Source organism: Plectrocnemia conspersa, unplaced genomic scaffold (genome assembly GCF_051122295.1).
Source record: "Plectrocnemia conspersa isolate PC_06_02 unplaced genomic scaffold, ASM5112229v1 ptg000003l, whole genome shotgun sequence".
NCBI classification, from domain to species: domain Eukaryota; kingdom Metazoa; phylum Arthropoda; class Insecta; order Trichoptera; family Polycentropodidae; genus Plectrocnemia; species Plectrocnemia conspersa.
This window is the reverse complement of record NW_028277167.1, coordinates 13738786-13756434: the sequence shown is the minus strand read 5'-3', so window position 1 is coordinate 13756434 and position 17649 is coordinate 13738786. Positions and strand designations below refer to the sequence as shown.

Here is a 17649-nt window from a genome sequence, read left to right as displayed (position 1 = left end):
ACATTCCCTCTAGATATATTAAAAAATGTTAAAATAAAACGCATTGAAAGTAATTTGTGTTCATTTTTGTATTTTGTGATTTCATATGTTGATGTTATTATTATAATACTTCACATTATCACAAAAATAGTATTCATGATTATTAAATCAGATACATTTGAGTTTTTTTTTAATTTACAAAACCATTTTTTCCTTTATATAAGTGTCACATTAAAATCTGATATATAACTTTATTTATAAAACAATAAATCGAAACGATAATAATAATAGTAATTAAATGTACCTAATTGTCATCTGAATTGACTAATCATATAGTTAAGTATATAATACTAGGATTCATACATGCAATTAAATCTTATTTAACTTGATTATAGTGGATTTTCCCGTTATTTTTTTATCTGACTTATTTGGTTTTTAAGAGTTAGAAATGCAGCGTCGAGTGCCTTAAAATAAAATACTTTAAAAAGGGAAAAAGTAAAAAAAAACAAAGTAACGAGAGAGATGAACGGCCTTCGAGTGATTGTTTCGGCGGCGCGTTCATCTAAACGAGTCTACTCTAAATAATTACATTCATAACCCTGCATCATTTTGAAACTCACAGACTTTTCAAACGCACATTACATTTTTAAAAACAACTTTTAAATTATCTTTACACAGTAGTTAAATTTTTTTATCTATAGTTGGTCGTGAGATTCTGCATCGTTTGGATTATTTAATCTCAGTTCCTTGTTTCGAGACCCAAATCGCGTCTATTGCATGACAGCAGACTTAATACTTGATTCGAGGAACAAAAATACCAATATGAGTTTACGCTACTTTTAATGCAATTATAGTTTTAAAACGAAAAAAAACATCTCGAGATAAAATCTAACAATTCTTATGTCAAACAGTGACATACTTTACAATTACATAATGTATATATTTATATAATGAAAGAGTAACATTTTTTCCGTTTTTTATTCATTCTGATGATGAGTTATACCCGTGAATAAAATCTTACATTTTATACGCATAATATATATGTATATATATATATAAAGTAATTTTTAATAAGGGTGTTCTAAATATGGCATCTTGTACATTTTTTCTATATAATTCAATATTATTTACAATATTAAAATGATTTTTTTCATAGTGTACATATGAAATTAAGTTTATTTTAATAATATTTTTAATGAAGTATACAATCGGGTGAAACAATGCAAATACAACGTATGTTTCTTTAGAATGTTTTATTGCAGCGGTTTTCAAACGCTCGCTGCTATAAATTAACGCTAACAACTATCTCATCAGGATTTGTCGATTTGGCTCATGAGAAGCTGCATACTATTTCATAAAATTATCATATAATTTATTAAAAAAATTACGCGTATCATATATTACAAACAAATATAAGATTCATCAACAAATTTATTTACAAATTTATTTGCGAAAACAAAATTCCAATTTTTTAATAAAAACAAATAATAATAAAGAATCGAATTTTTCCCTTCGATCGATATTATAATATTATATCAACAAATACTTTGTAAAATACAATATGTATATTTATATGTGCACGAGTGAAATCTGTACTACGCTAACAGTACAGTAAAAAATATCTTATCAATATGCTTACGTTCTACATAAAATATATTGCTTCCTTCACATTGCCATCATATTTTCACATGATTTTTTATTCATACCGTTTATAATGAGTATACGTCGCGTCTTTAGCCGACTATACTTAGAAATAAGGCTTCGACTATAGGTAACGATTGTGTACAGGCTATAGTTTTAGAGTCAATTTATATAGATAAATACACGTGAGGATTCATCGCCGGCAATTAGTCAGTTCCTATGAGTTTCAACAAGGATTACTTAGTTAAATTGTTTTTAAATCTCATCGTGCCACCCCGCCGTCTTCACCAGCGTGCATATATTTACATATACAACAATTATTATTACACAAATTATATACAAAGAAATGCAGTTTTTTTGTAATATTTAAACAATAAATATTAATATCGAACTAATCGGGGAACGTTACGCTTGTAGAGATGTCGTCGTTGAAGTTGATTCACCGAAGAAGGCAAATATTACGTCTATTTGACGGCCGAGAATGATTGCGTTTGATTATTATTATTAGCTACCCACGAGCTAAAAACATCTCTGTAAAGTAGAAGGATATTATTTACTTATAAATTGTATTTAAAGCACGCAGCGGCGGAGACTAACCGGCAATGGCTGACGACGCATTCGTTTGAACAGTACTCGTCTTCCCATTCACTGTTAGATATAGCAGGATTTGTGCATCCGTGGCGGATACACGCCGTAGCTCTTCCTTGTCCTAATTGTCCTTCCGGCGTACCGTTCGGCTGCTGCTGTTGTTGTTGCTATAAACATTAAATCTATTCTAATTTCGTTTCTTGAAGGTGAAGAACGGTGTACCAAATGACGTTTTTCGGCAAAGTACGAGTCAACAAATTTAACGTGATACCATATATAGTGAATGTTTTACATTATCAAAATAAAAAAGCCATTTATTGTCATACTGCTAAGATATGGCCTTACAAAAGCTATTACTAGTATGGATCGATTTGTCAAAGTCAATAGAAAAATAAATTCATGATCATTACCTGTAAATTATGCTGAGGATGAGAGTTCATCATCGGATGTTGATTTTGCTGTCCGTTGTGCGGTGGCGATTGATGATTGGGCATGCCGCCTAATGGAGGTCCGCCAATGTTTTGAGTTTGCTGCGGACTTCTCATTTGTTGATTTTGTGCTATTTGATGATTTTGTACTATTCCTTGATTTGGCGAGCACACCTGCTGGTTCTGCTGCTGCTGCTGCTGCTGCTGGACCATCTGCTGCGGCGGTTGTCCTAACTGCGAATTCTGTTGGCCCATCTGCGGCGCTTGGTTTATCGGCGACTGCTGATTTATTGGCTGCGACTGCTGATTTAATTGCGATTGTTGGCCTAATTGTTGATTCTGTGGTTGCTGATTCATTTGTGGTCCTTGATGATTCATATGCGGCGGCGACTGCGCCGATTGCGTTAACTGTTGACCTTGGGGGCCTACGGGTTGCACTTGGCTACCCATCGGAGGGACTTGCGTCATGTGCTGCGAGACAGCCTGAGGACCCATGGGGCCGGGAGGCATGTGATGCTGCGGAGATTGATGAGGTGAATTTATAGGCTGAGACTGTTGAAGATACAATGTGTAAGTCAATTTGATCAGATTATGACGTCGATAATATTGGTACATACGTGTGGATGATGCATATACGGCTGCTGTTGATGATGATGATGCGGCGGTGGACCCATAGAAGGATGGTGCATTCCAATCATTGAAAGATGATGCGGCGGACTAACGAGAGGTGATCTTGGAGGTGCGGGGGGAGATTGACCGCCTCCGTATCCTTGCCCGGGACCGTTTCCTGATCCTTGGTAAAATCCGCCGTAAGGACCGTTGGCGCCGTTACCTGTTCCTGCCCCGTACATATTGCCTTCGGCTTCACTTCCACCCTGAAAAACAATTTTAATTAATAATACGTAAAAATATATTCATTAAAAAAAATGCATATTATAAAAACATACTTTTGATACTAAGCTAGCTCTATAAGCAGCGAGAGCTTTCAGGTACTCTTTTTTGGCTGCCTCAGTTTTCTGTTTATATACCTGTAAGATAATAGTGATTGAATTAATACAAATACTAGAAAATAATTTTAACTTTTTCAAGTATTACTCACACTCTTATGTTCCGAATCTAAGCCGTCCCACATCGAAGCCACAATTTTAGAAACCTCTCCGAAACTAGCGTTGGGGTTTTGTCCTTTGATGGCAGCTTGCGTGTCGCGAAAGAAGAGTGCATACGCGGAAACGGGCCTATAAAAATTAATTCAAGTATTAAATATAAACACTTTAAACTATTTATTATAAAATGATAAAAATAGTTACTTTTGAGGTTCATTAGGATCTCGCTTCTTTTTCTTCTTTTGTACTTTTGGTTTTTTGGCAAGTTGTTTTGGTAATTGATGGCTTGCATCCGCACCGGCGGGTTCCGGTGATGGTCTTTTGACTGCATTTCCCACTCCGACCTGGCAACGTAAAAATAAAGTTATATTTCTTATCAAGTCGCGTTTGTATTTTACACTACTTATAAACGTTTTGATGAATTTCTACAATAGAAGTAGGCATGCCTTTATATATCATGATATAAAAAGATAGCAAACTTAGTACCTCGAAAAGCTTGTTATGTTATAAATTAATGAACAGAATGAGACATGTTATGATGTTAAATTTGTTTTAAAAACACCATGTGTTATTTACCAACGTATGATAAATGGTGATAAAAGTTTAAAGAGACAGTTAAAATAGGAAGCGTGCTATGGAGAGGTATTTTTGCAAGTAAGAATGCGTATAGCACCACGGCCGGCTCGTTACCTGCTGGTGTTGTTTGGGGAATGGTCGCCGACTCGCCGAGCAATAATGTATGGGCAAAAAGCTCTCCGCGTCCCCGGGCAGCAATACCCATAAGAAATAAAGTCAAAGATATAATTCACTATTTACTGTGGGGATTAAAATATAAAAAAAATCGGTTCAGCTCCGAAAGGCTGCTTAACCTACGATCTGACAAGAAAGCGCTTAAAGTTTACGACGACGAGATGTGATTTCTCGTTACAGGACGATCGAGAGTTCAGACATGATTACTCGGGAGTCGCCGAGGAAGCTTAAGAACCAACACTAGCGTCTTACAGTTTTTGCTCCATCCCCAAACGTGTGTCGATCGAAGTAAATATAACCAATAAAATAGCATGCAAACACAACGGACTTCCGGAAGTGTTACGAACAAGACGATTGTAGCATTGGAAAGGTGCTGGTTAGTGCTTTCAATTGACCGATGTTTTACGATAATTTGGAATTCAAGATCAAAGCTGTCCGTCCGAACATATACAATTATAAGAACTAATCAGAAATATTCCAATTTATATTTTATATTAAAGAAGAACTCACACACACATACATAAGCAAGCTTTTATATACATAACACATATATAATTTGAATAATAGATGTATGTACAGTAGATAAGCGATTTGGAGCAAAGGTTAAATTATACAATCCTCGTGTGGGTTCTTAAAAATATCGGGATATACAGTTTTGAAGAATAGGGTAAGGAATTTATATAAGAATTAGTGCAGTGATTTTATAATAATATACGCGTATTATATTCGTATTTACATTGTAAATTCCTCACTAGTTTTATTATAAAAATGTTTTAGACACAGTGTTATCGTTGGTATAAAGAGTGCGTTTTTCGCTTACCATCGGTGCATGATGAGGCGTGCTATCGTCGCTGTCTTCGCTGGTTGTCGTGTGAGGATCTGTGATATTCGCTGGCGTTGCGGGACTCGGTTGCGGCGGTGACCTTCCGTAGCCGCTGGGCTGCTGTGGAGGCTGCATCACCAACAACCGCGGTCCGCCCGGTTGTTGTTGAATTAGATAATTTCCTGGTGGTTGAGGACTACCATACGTACTAAAGAAAAATACATAAATATTGTTAAAGTCATAAAAAAAGTGTTGATCTAATACTAAATATTTATGAACTGCCGCCTTTTATAAAAACTGTTTAAAATTGATCAGATTAGACGTTTCTAATAATTAGCATAGCTCTGTTCCCGAAAATAAATTTACTGTGAAGTGTGATTTAACATTTAACCTGCAGGCCGTTTGTACGCTAGCGATATTACACAAAAGCTGGCGATTTTTTGCCAATATGTTTCGCTAAAATATTTCTAGCGCCTTCCATTTACATTGGATTTATATTATATTTTTGTTTTGTTTTTATTCAATTTATTACAATTATTATTATTATTATTAAAATGTCGTCCCCATATTTCTCACATAAATTACTGTATGACTTTTGTTTTTTTATCAAAATCAAGTGAATAAAATAAAGTTTCAAAAAATGCCACAAGTATTATTTAAACTTGGAAGAAGTAAATACGTAGGCTATTTTTATTTATCTTAACGTCAGATACTTTAAGCAATTATTATAAAAAAAACAAACCTATGCATGGGATGCTCTTGCGGTTGAAGATACAACGGCTGTTGATACGAAGGCTGGCCGTCGGTGAGCGATAGGCCGTCTTGCGCCGGATTGATCATACCCATCTGAAAGCCGAAATACAGTTAGTCAAACGTCCACGTACAGTTTCATACGCTAGAAACATCTTATATACGCCATTGTAAAATAATACAAAATAAAGAAATCGGTTTACATATGTGGGTCGGACCTGCGGAGCGTGGTGGTGTTGTTGCGAGTACTGATTCAAATGCTGCTGATGGTGTTGCATACTCGACATTTGCTGCTGCTGTTGTTGCTGCATGTGCAACGGCGGAATATCGAATTCCTCGTCACCGAACGACGGCGTGTGAAACGTCTGAAAGACACCATTTTCGAACGAGTTAAGAGCTGATAACGAGTCGAGTATTATTGCTTATCAGTGAACCTGCTCGATCGTTTACCTGGTCGTTCATGACGTAGCCGTTGTTGTAGTGGTGGGGTACTGACAGGGAGAAATCCAGGTTATCGGATCGCTGCAAAGAAAATAACGATAAGAGTTAATTTTAGGGATATTTACATAGTCTCGTTTGAACTAGATTAAGATTACGCGCACCGACGCAGTTGATAAAGACTTCAGAAATAATTTAATATATTTCCAGTGGGAATTGTTATCAAACCGGCCAAACTATTGCGATAAAGCGTTATTGTGCAAATAAAAGCAGTTCACTTTTGAAGGTACTCCTCTCAGTTTATGAGTAAAAGCAGCGAATAACGTTAAAACGTATAGTATTTTGAAATAGCGCGGATTTAATGACCGCGATAAGCGAAATTGACATGATATATTATTTCGTAGGGACAAAAAGTAAACCGTTAGCTCTGACTTACTTTATGAATAATGTAAAAGAGAAACACACGCAAACAATCGCGCATTGTATCGATTTGCATACAAATATACACGTTGGAAGTAATTAAGAATTATTGAAAACAAGTAAGAATATTCGCATAATTCTATTATTAATATTAAACCTTAAATTATATTAAAATAAGATTCGAAAGCAAAGTTTAAGATTTTATTTAATTATTTATTAACTTTGATTAGCAACTAAATATTTTTTTAGTTAAATCATATATTCATAATAAAAATAGTGTTATTATACGATTATGTTATGACAGTAATTAAATAAAAAAAATATATACTTAAAGAATATGACTACTTTTTTTATATGTATGCGTAATAGAATCTTGGTATGTAAAATTAGAGTATAATCCTATTTTCACTAATCAAAATAATTATGAAAAATAAATCAATAAATAAGTTAATTAGAATCTGTATTTAAAATAACAGAATCGAGATTTATAAAACAATCTGAGAGGAAAATCGTAAATTAGAATGTTAATTAATTTTATGTTGACGAGAAAAAATAATTACTGTAATATGCAATTTGAATATTTATTAAAAAAAAAATAGATTACAAAAATATATTTTTAATACCGGAACATAACTTTTAAGTGGGCAAATTTTTATGAGTAGATATCAGACGATGTTGCGAAATTTATATATTGCCAGCGTACAAAGAAAATGATCTCTGTATAAATTACTTGTGTAAAAAAATAGAAACAACACGTCGTCGTTCGTTACGGACGAACGATTTAACGGCGTCTAAAATTGTCGTTTCAAAGTGGCAGCGTTTCTTTTGATCATCCTGAGACTAAATTGCACGTGTAAGATTTATAGGAAGGGCAAAATGTGCACAGTCATCCCTAGACTCCCTCTATTTGCAGTTCCATTTACAGTAATTTAGTTTTAGATAGTCTTCTTTCAGTCAGCGTCGGCGCAATGAGTTAGCGATTAATTAACGATCAGTCCCCTACAATAAAATTAGCATTTTGTAACTTTACATACAGCTGTTTTAAAACTCACGCTTTTAGCATCAATTTCACACGTTGTTTAATCATATAGAAATCGGTAACCTTTTCACACTGAGTGTGGTTTATTTTTATTTAATGAAAATGAAGAATTTTAAGATAAATTGCATTTTTTTCTAAATCAACATTTATAAAAAAAATTACATAACCTCACACATCATTCGGTTTAAGTTTATGTAAATCGGTACTGGTAACTCAACACTCAAATTCCAATATCAGTGATGGGCCGCATTATTTTGCGGCCCATCGTGCCTTTTTTCAGCAACAGTATTTAAAGGATTTTTTAGGCGCATCGTTACGCTTTCTACGTACGCGGAGCGCGACTGACCGCTAATATCCATTATCCGTCTTATTACATTTATTAGTGACGCTGGAGACCATCGATAGCTTCGCGTTATTTTACACGGCCGCAGCTGTCACTCGCGACAACTCAGGTAGGAGATCTAAACTCCTAAATGAGGGCTGGCTGAGAAAGGCGTAAGACATAGGCCGCACTCCGGAAGGGCACCAAACAAACGTTCTCTAATCGTGTGTTTCAGATGTAAAAATTACAGAAACTTGTAAAATGAAAAAAACTAAAACAGTTGAATTTAATATCTGTAAACGCAGATATTACAAATATAAATTTAAACTTATCTATTAGGTATTATTTAAAAAAAATTAAGACAGAAAGAAATTCCACGCTTAAAAACATAAAATATAATATAGCTGCCAAATAAACTTTGTTTTTTAAGTTAAAATTTCTCGATACCTTGAATACAAATAAATCATTCATTAGTGGTAAATTAATTGATAAATGAAAGAAGAAACTGTTACTGAAATTGATCTGGTAGTGTAGTGGGGCCGGAATGTAGTTCTAGTATTTTTTTTATATAACTTTTTAGAAAATCTGGTGAAATTTATTCGAGCTAAATTGAATAATCACCGACAGAACATTTTCAAGCAGCAAATAACCAGGATATTCATCTCAGAGTTCACATAGACTGAAATATTATTGATTACCCCAAAAGTGGGCAGCGTTCTCGTACTTATTTTCTTAGAACTACATCTTTGGCGCCTCGCTGTGACTCAAAAAGGCACATTGAACCGGTTCGTATTAATAAATTTGTATACAAAATAGTAGTGTGAAGCGGTGCTCTTTTAATATACGCTTCGTATTTAAGAATAATTTGCAGAAATTAAGAAAAAACATTTTTTTTTAAATAATTAAAATTAAAAATTAATTGCTAGCTTCAGATATTGACTAACGCTAGCTGCTTCATCAGTGTGTACTCCTGCAATTTCGTAAATTAAAAAGTACACTGAACCGGTCCGTGTTAATAAATTTGAACACAAAATGATATTAGTTTAAAGGACGAAGCTCCGCCGGTCGTCGTCTTCTCATTAAAATTTCGTAATTTTTGAAATTTTTTCGTATTTTGAATCAATCTGGAAACTTTCAGCAGAGAATTGATTGAAAAAAGTATTTATTTTTAAGAAAAGTAATTTAGAATAAAAATATTAGTTTAATTTGAATTTAAAAATTTGATTCAAAGCAAGAATTGTATAGAAAACGTTCTCATTTAACATTAATTCCAGTTTTTAATCTCGTTCTTACTCCATAGAATTCATAATTGAATAACGAAAAAGAGATAATGTACGGAGAGCCAACAATGCGTATCGAGTTCTGGGGAAGTATAATTATTATATGCCGGATGCAACGGAACAATGCCCGGATCAACAACCTGACTATATATAATTTGGGGTGTTCGAGAGGGTTAATACATATAATAACCGTCAATTTAGATTTAAGTAAATTCGAAACCAGCGTGTGTCTGGCTTTGAGATAAATGTGTGAATTCTAGTTATACGATTTATTTTTTTATTTCAAATTTAAATTTAGTCTTATTAATGTTACTAGATTATAAATATAGACGAATGACAGCGTTTCTCAAACTATTTCTTAAGGGAAAATGAACTATTTTTTTAAATCAGTGTATCTACGTAAACTTTGTCAAATTATATTTTGCAATATCCACTTAGAATGAAGCATAATATTAAAAATCCGTTTTAATGGTTTATTTTGCAAGAATGTAAAATAAAATAATTTAAGAAGTATTTTATGTCGTGCGTCGATTTTTTTGGAATCGGTAATGATATTGATATTTAATATAATTCATGAAATTTCATTTAGCGAAGAGTTAATATACTTATTTTGAGACATTCCAAAATATTAAAAAAAATTTTTTTTTTAATGCAAATAGGCCATAATAATTTTATGTGTAAAAATGCGAAAAACAGTAGTCTAAATATTTACAGGAGTAATTTAATGCGAATCTGAATAAAAGTAAGAAAACTTGACAAGATTCGATTTTGAGACACATTAAAAATTCCAGAAGAGTATAATGTAATATAGAAACTTCTCTTGCACCCCAGGTTAAGAAACACTTCTCTAAGGCTAAAATATTAACACGCGTCTTTTGTAATTGGTAATATTTTTAAAATACTTTTGAAGGAAATAACATAAGTTTTTTATTTATGAACGTATTTTACTGATATGTAATATATATTATATTATATATCCGAGCGAGTAAATTTTAAGTAGATTTTGATAGAAATATTGCAGAGATCTCACTTTTTTGTATACTTAAAAATTACTTAAAAAATGCACAATATTTTTGAGAACACAATAAAGTCTGATTTACGCCATTTCAAAATGAATTGAAAAAAGTTTCATGTTTTTCAGATGAGATATTTTTATCAGATTGTTTTAAAAGATGATAGTTATGCAACCAACGGTAGTCTTATTCGATTCTATTTAGGCGTTACGATTTTTGTCGACTGTTAACACCGAAACCGCCCGCTGCGGCGCCACGTTTGAAAATTGAAAAAGTCATTAAATCCAGGTAGGATTTAGAGGTGCGCAGCTGCCGCAACAGATGGCTCCGTCCCGCACGGATTCAACCCCGGCGGGTAAACAAATTCGAAACTGTCAAACGTCGACGCTGTGGTCGCACTTACTCAGACGCGTCGGGGGCAATTCGATGCGGCCGTCCGCATGTTCCGTCGCCGACGACACCGGCGAAACGCACCTTCACCACTTCAGTGCACCAGTCACGGCACAGGCACAGGCACAGGCACAGGCACAGGCACAGGCACAGGCACAGGCACAGGCACCGGCACTGCACAACGCAATCACTGCACTAGGGTCGGATCCGATTCGAAACCGTCGATCGCGAACGTCAGTCACCGTCGAACGCGACACGTCCAATCCGCGCGGCGTCCGAACTGCTCTGAAGCTCGACGCGCACGCCGCCTAGAACCGCCATCGCGCATGCGCGGCGCCGACTCGGAGCGCCAACGCTCGAAACTCCGCCGAACCTCATTCTCTCGCCGTCTTTCGATTCGCTCGATTCTCTCGATTCGTCCGAATCGCTCTTCGCCGATGCCGAAAACGAACTCGGCCGACCGCGATCGCGTCTCTAGTCGAACGAAAATCTCAAAAGCGTTCGAAATCGCGGGCGCCCGACTTCGGCCGTGCGGTGGCGCCGCCCCGCGGCCGAACGGACCAACTCGTTACTTTTCTCTCGGTTTAGCTGCGCTTCTTATCCTTGTTTCAAATGTTGAAAAACTAACTTAAAATCGAATAATTCTTACAACAGCTGATTACTACGCTTCAAAAAACCTAACCAAACTAAATTCAAAATATGGTCTTATGCTCGACATTGTGAGCAACAAGTTCAAATTTATTTATAGCATATTTTATTTATTTAATTAAAAGATGCTGAATTTATTTCCAACCTGCAAATTTTATATTATTAAAATTATATTATTTTTTCCTATAAAATTCTAATAAGTTTGTTATCAGCGCGCATTTAAGAACCTTCGAAAAAATAATTATGAAGATATGTACACCTCAACAATCGCTTGTAGAAGGTTCATTTTAACAAATGACGCGTAAACGCGTTTCCCGTCGCTATAGTTAAAATATAATTAACCTGCAAATAACAAACTATTTAAAGAAGCTCAAATACATATAATTTATCTGGTAACTTTCGAGTTGCATAACGGTTGATTTTCGAAAATTTTATAGCACGCGTTGCATGTTTACTTTTCGTATGCAAGATTGTTATTTTAGGTACTATTTATAAATTTATTGAGAATTTTGGATAATTTTTAGCAAAATTTAAGATTTTTTTGAATTGCACAAACATTGTTTTTTAGTTCTAAATTCTTTAGCGGATGAAGCTCAATATATTACAAATAAAGTAAGCGGCCGTTTATCAAAATCAGTTAAAAATATATAGAATTTATAAGCATTTGAGTAAAAATACAGAAATTCAATTATTATCCATTATCATGATTATATAGCATTTAATGTTATTTATATAAATTTTAAATAGTATTAAAAATGACTTAGGTTTGATTTGCTCAGTCTTCTGTGTGTAATTCACAGTACATTAATTTTTTTTTTAATTTTTCTGAAAATGATCCACAATTTTCAATAAGTTGCCTATACCCATAAACAAATTGAAAATTTTATAGAAGCGGTCGCTAGAAAATTCTTTTAATTTTATATAAAATAATTTTAATCTGATGTATTCGAATTAAGTAAAAATACATTTTTTTAGATTAAATTTACGCAAAATTATCAATATCTCATAAACTGTTCTACTTTTTTAATTTTAACTTTATTTTTAAATTTAGCGCGTGGTTTAATATATCTATCAAATGTCAAATCGCTGTAAACTAGTGTTATTAGAAGCGCGCGGTATAGGTGAGAGGCGAATAGTGATGGATTCTAACAAGAACGTAACGGTACGTTTTCTGGATGCATACTCTTTCGGTGCGACCCGATTAAAGCAAATCTACTAATTTGTTTTCGGCCCGCCGAGAGAGTCGAAACTTTGCGTTTTGAAAAGGCTCCGAGCTATTTTCTATTTTAATTGCAATTAGCACTTCTTCCTCCGTTTTGCGCTCCGCTCCTCCTGTGGGGGCGCGGGGAGTCCGCGCCCCCGAACTCCTCGCTCGCCGGCGAAACGAAATTAAATTTATGTCTTAAATTACTTTCTGAGCTTTCGAATTATTAGAGCGCGCGGAAGTTTTAAATTAATATTAGTAATCAAAAGCTTACAGCGTTAGTGCGGAAGCGAAACGAACGCGGCTCCGGATCGATTCGGATATGGCAACACCGCAATAGTGCGGGAAAATCGAGCTTTCGATCCGCGGGTGAATTCTAACTTCGCAAAACGCTATTCTATTATCCTCCGACGAACGCAAAGTTCGACGAATTCAATTAACGCCGAAGCGTTCTTATAACGAAGCAATCTCGTCGCTAGATAAATAAGACAATCCTATGCATATGCAGATCGTAATTCAGCGTTCGCGAACGCGAAATAAATATTATTGCACGCGAGCATATATATATATTATTATATAAAGAGTATTAGCAGGCTGTGTAATTAAATTTAAAACGCCGACTAGAAAAGTACTCTAAAGCCCTTTTCCGGGCGAAACAATAGACGAAAAGCTTTTCTCGGTTATTAATTCGAGTTCTTTCGCGCTCGTCCGACCGTCCGCGCTGGGAAATCATTATTATTATATAATTACCTCGGTTCGTCTTTGACTCTCGTGCGAAAAAATCATAACATTCCGATTAAAAAAAATCACACATCGATGACATAATCGATTAATTAGTGTATTAAGAAAAAAGATCGCCTTTAAATTATGGTTTTTATCCGATCGTTAGAACTTTAAGGGGTCGTAAAGTTGTTGAATTAAAAGTTACGGCTTCATTAAGCTCAAATATTAGCTCGCTCGATGTTCGACTGTGAAGCGCGTCTATAAAACGCGGCTATGGATATTTTAATGGCCAGTTTGCAATAATTTAGTTACGTTTGTTACTTCATCGCGACTGCTGCGAGCTTCGATGTAGAACAAAATTTTCAATTCGATCAAAATTTACTTCAATTTCTTAAGGTTTAAAACCAGTTTTTTTTAACATATGGCATTATGTTTTTCGTATTGTGAATCACAAAGTATTTTCAACAACAATTATATTCTTATCGAATTTACTAAGAATAAGCTTCGAAGACAAGCTTAAAATATAATTTGAGGCGACTGCTATTTATTAAGTTGAACAATTGAAGTTGGATATTAATTAATTTATTCAATTAAAATGCGCATATAAAAACAAATCACTTTGTTTTCCTACATGGGAGCATTCAACGTATAATTGACCATGAGAAAAACACGGATTCTTCAAATTCAATCCACATATTTGCAAAGATTGCAAGTATATGGATTGTGATACTAAATTAAGATATATTTAAGCAAAGAAATACGACTTTAAAATTAACGCGAGCGCGTTTGAGTCAGACAACACCGTAAAAACAACAGCGCTATCTATCGGATATCATTCAAACCACTCATAAACACTCCTGGCACTAATAACAACAAACTGTGAATTTTTTACCGAAATCAATTCAGTAGTTTTTGAGTCTATATGGAACATACATACGAACATTGGTTTTATTTATATAAACTTATTTTTTTTTAAAATTAATAATTATTAATCTACAAAAGTAGTTCATTGAAATATAATGTGTCTTTGTCTGCAATTTGATTAAAATAAATTAAAATTAATATAATACTCTTTTTTTTATCATGGCCGCATAACCTGTCGATCGTTGCTTGATTTCAAGTCAATCTTTGCTCCATTCTTAAAATGTACTTATTTTAGAAATGTTAACATGAAAACATCTGAAACACCATGATGTATCCCTGATACAAAGTAAGAATTTATGAATATCGTCATTCACCTAGTTATAGAATCATTCACTGCGTAGGATGTGGTTGTTGATCAGTCGGTAACTAATTGCGTATTTGTTCGCTGGTTACTTATAGAGCAGACGCGACGTTCTGTACCCAAAACTGTTTATAGTCTGTTATAATTTATATTATTTTACGGTGCCTAAAAGTGTAATACTCAAGTTGTCGTGTACGTAATTTAAATATCGTTAATAAGTTATGTATAAGGATATTTTCTATTAACCTTTTCACCGCGGATCTATGCATGCCATGGCGAACACGTCTGTAAAAGCTGTGTTAAATGTTATTAAAAATAAAAAGGATTTTTTGATTAAAATTTAATTAAAGAATTGTTTTTGGCTGCTGGATTTTAAAAATATAAACATATTGATCAAATTAAAGATATACAACTTTCGAAAAATACAGTCACGATATGAATAAAATAATGAGGGAAGATATAATATGTAAATTAAAAGATTTAAAATTTTCCATACAATTAGATGGATACTGCACAATTAATGATATTTATCCGGATGGTATTTGAAAATTTTTCAGTGAAAAATAACCTATTAAAGTAATACATATACATGGAAAAAAATAAGAAAATAACTTTATAATAGAAAGAAAATTTCTCATTTATAAATTGTTTTCATTTTTATGTATTTTATTAAATTCGTACCACTGCATTATCCACTAACAAGTTTTATCTTCAAAGAGATTTAATACATATAACTTTATCTTTAAAATAGTTAATTCTATACGAGGCAGTGCCCTTCAGACACCTATTGAGATTAGAAAATGAGGATAATGATAAGAAACTTTTGTTGCACACTAATATTGTTGGCTTAGCAGAAGTCGAGTCCTTATGAGGTTTTTAGAGTTATTACAAGACATAACAAGTTTCCCCTCTGAGATGATAGTTACTCATAAACAAACTCATAAACTAACAAAGAGTGGATATTTAATTCATCATTCTTAACAGACTTTAACTCAAAACTCAGTGATTGGAATCTTGAATTATAAGATTAAACGAGAAATATTTATTATATATAATAAGCTCGATAAAAGCTGTTTAACACCATTTTTCGTGCATTAAAAAATATCCTAATATGACTCAAATCAACCCCAACATATCCTTGAAATTAAAAATGTTGAAAAGCAATTTAAGGCGACATTCGATTATTTTAAAATGATTGAAAATATCAAATTATTTTTATCAATTTCCTTTTAGAAAAATAGCAACATTTAATCAAATCAAAAGTCAAATCTTTACAATATTTAAGGCAAATCAAAATAAGCTGTAATTGGAAATAATAAAACTTCAAAATGATTTATATTTAAAATCCAAACATTGTATTTTGTAAACATACTAAAAAATAAATATAAATAGCTTATCCTTACAAATGCGGTACAAAAAGTAATGTCTTGTTTTGATTCTACATATTCGGTTGAATCTGTTGACGAATATTTCTTTCATCATATAATCTAGACTTTACATTTTTGCCAGATCTGGGGAGATCAACGATCATATAAAAAAATAGGAACATAGTATTTACTATGTTCCTATTTTTTATATGATTATATTTTTAATTGTTATTATTATCCACTGAAATGCTTAGTAAGCATTCTCTATTTTTTTTATTTATAAAAAAAATAATGTTTACATTTTTTATAGAGAGAAGTAGATCGCCACTACTAAAAGGTTGGGTTTTGTATAACAAAAACTGGTTCATACAAAGCGCACAGAAAATAGCTTTTTTTCGAGTGAGATATTATGAAATATTTTTCTGTGGGTATTTTTCCAAACATCAAGAATTGATATACCCATGTGCATTAAAATAAGATATTAAATGCTTACCAATATTATTAACGTATTTTGTAATAATAAAATATAACCATCTGTATGTATTATTTTATTAATCTCTAAAACTTAATTACTATCTATCAGTCGTAACCTAAAAAGGATAATTAAGAAACACTGGATTAAAATTAACTAAAAAATAGCTATGTATCTTTTATTTAAAGGTTAAAATAGGGTCTGTAAGGTTTCATAGATTGGTAATTTAGAGGCCGCGGGCTCGAGCCACGGCAGCACACTCGAATTTTATTTATAAAAATGCGCTATTAATAAAAAAAATGGGTTCAGCTGCAAAGTGATATTTATTGATTTAAATTTATAATTAACTATATAGATGCCACTGATCATAGACTTACAGTCTGGTGGTATATACTTATTTGTATGTATTCATTATGCCTGATTGACTTTACCAGTTAGTACACATTTAACCCGTTGTAACGCATTGGGCTTAGGTCTGCCAAATAAATTAATAAATATAATCTACATTAGAGTTATTTATAACTATTTGTATAGTATTATCTGACATATATGTATATATAATTAATAATCATTCATTATTTTTTAACCATCTTTTTATTATACAATCTCGTCTAAAATGTAAGTAATAATAGTAAATCATATAATTTTGGCTGCGAAGGGAAAAAATTATTTTCAACATCTGCTATTAAAGTTAACATTTTATTACATTCACTCATTTAAATTTATTTAGTTGATTTTTTAAATAGTCATAGTTATTTATTATGAAAAAGATGATCTTTATATTTATTTTATAATATATTACTGTGCCAATTCAGTGGATTTAATTTTAATAGCATCCATTTATATTTCATTTAACGATTATTATAATATTTTTTAAGCACCAGCTTCGAGGTGGGATAATATTTTTTGACACTTCATATGTGTATCTTGATATAAATTTTAATACAATATAGTAATCGATTAAAATATCAGAAGCAGTTATAAAACATTTTAATAAAATTAAAATTAACTGGTGAAAGTCATTAAGGAAGATTAAAAAGGCGTTC

General features: G+C 32.9%; 1 protein-coding gene across 6 annotated transcripts; it reads right to left on the bottom strand.

Moving 5' to 3' along the window:
* Positions 1-50: 50 nt before the first annotated feature.
* LOC148236643 (TOX high mobility group box family member 4-B-like) lies at positions 51-11251 on the bottom strand. Of its 6 annotated transcripts, none has more exons than XM_088183522.1 (13): positions 10978-11251; positions 6513-6584; positions 6266-6427; positions 6055-6158; positions 5312-5520; positions 4430-4509; positions 3944-4083; positions 3736-3871; positions 3584-3664; positions 3254-3511; positions 2619-3188; positions 2218-2375; positions 51-2151 (listed from the first exon to the last, which is right to left on the bottom strand). In XM_088183522.1, exons 2-13 carry the CDS (start codon positions 6522-6524, stop codon positions 2085-2087), a joined length of 1977 nt encoding a protein of 658 aa, XP_088039648.1. In that variant the 5' UTR covers positions 6525-6584; positions 10978-11251; the 3' UTR covers positions 51-2084. The 6 variants fall into 6 exon arrangements, with proteins under 6 accessions (XP_088039648.1, XP_088039650.1, XP_088039651.1 ...); XM_088183524.1 differs by having other exon boundaries at positions 6281-6427; XM_088183523.1 differs by having other exon boundaries at positions 1124-2139.
* Positions 11252-17649: the final 6398 nt, after the last annotated feature.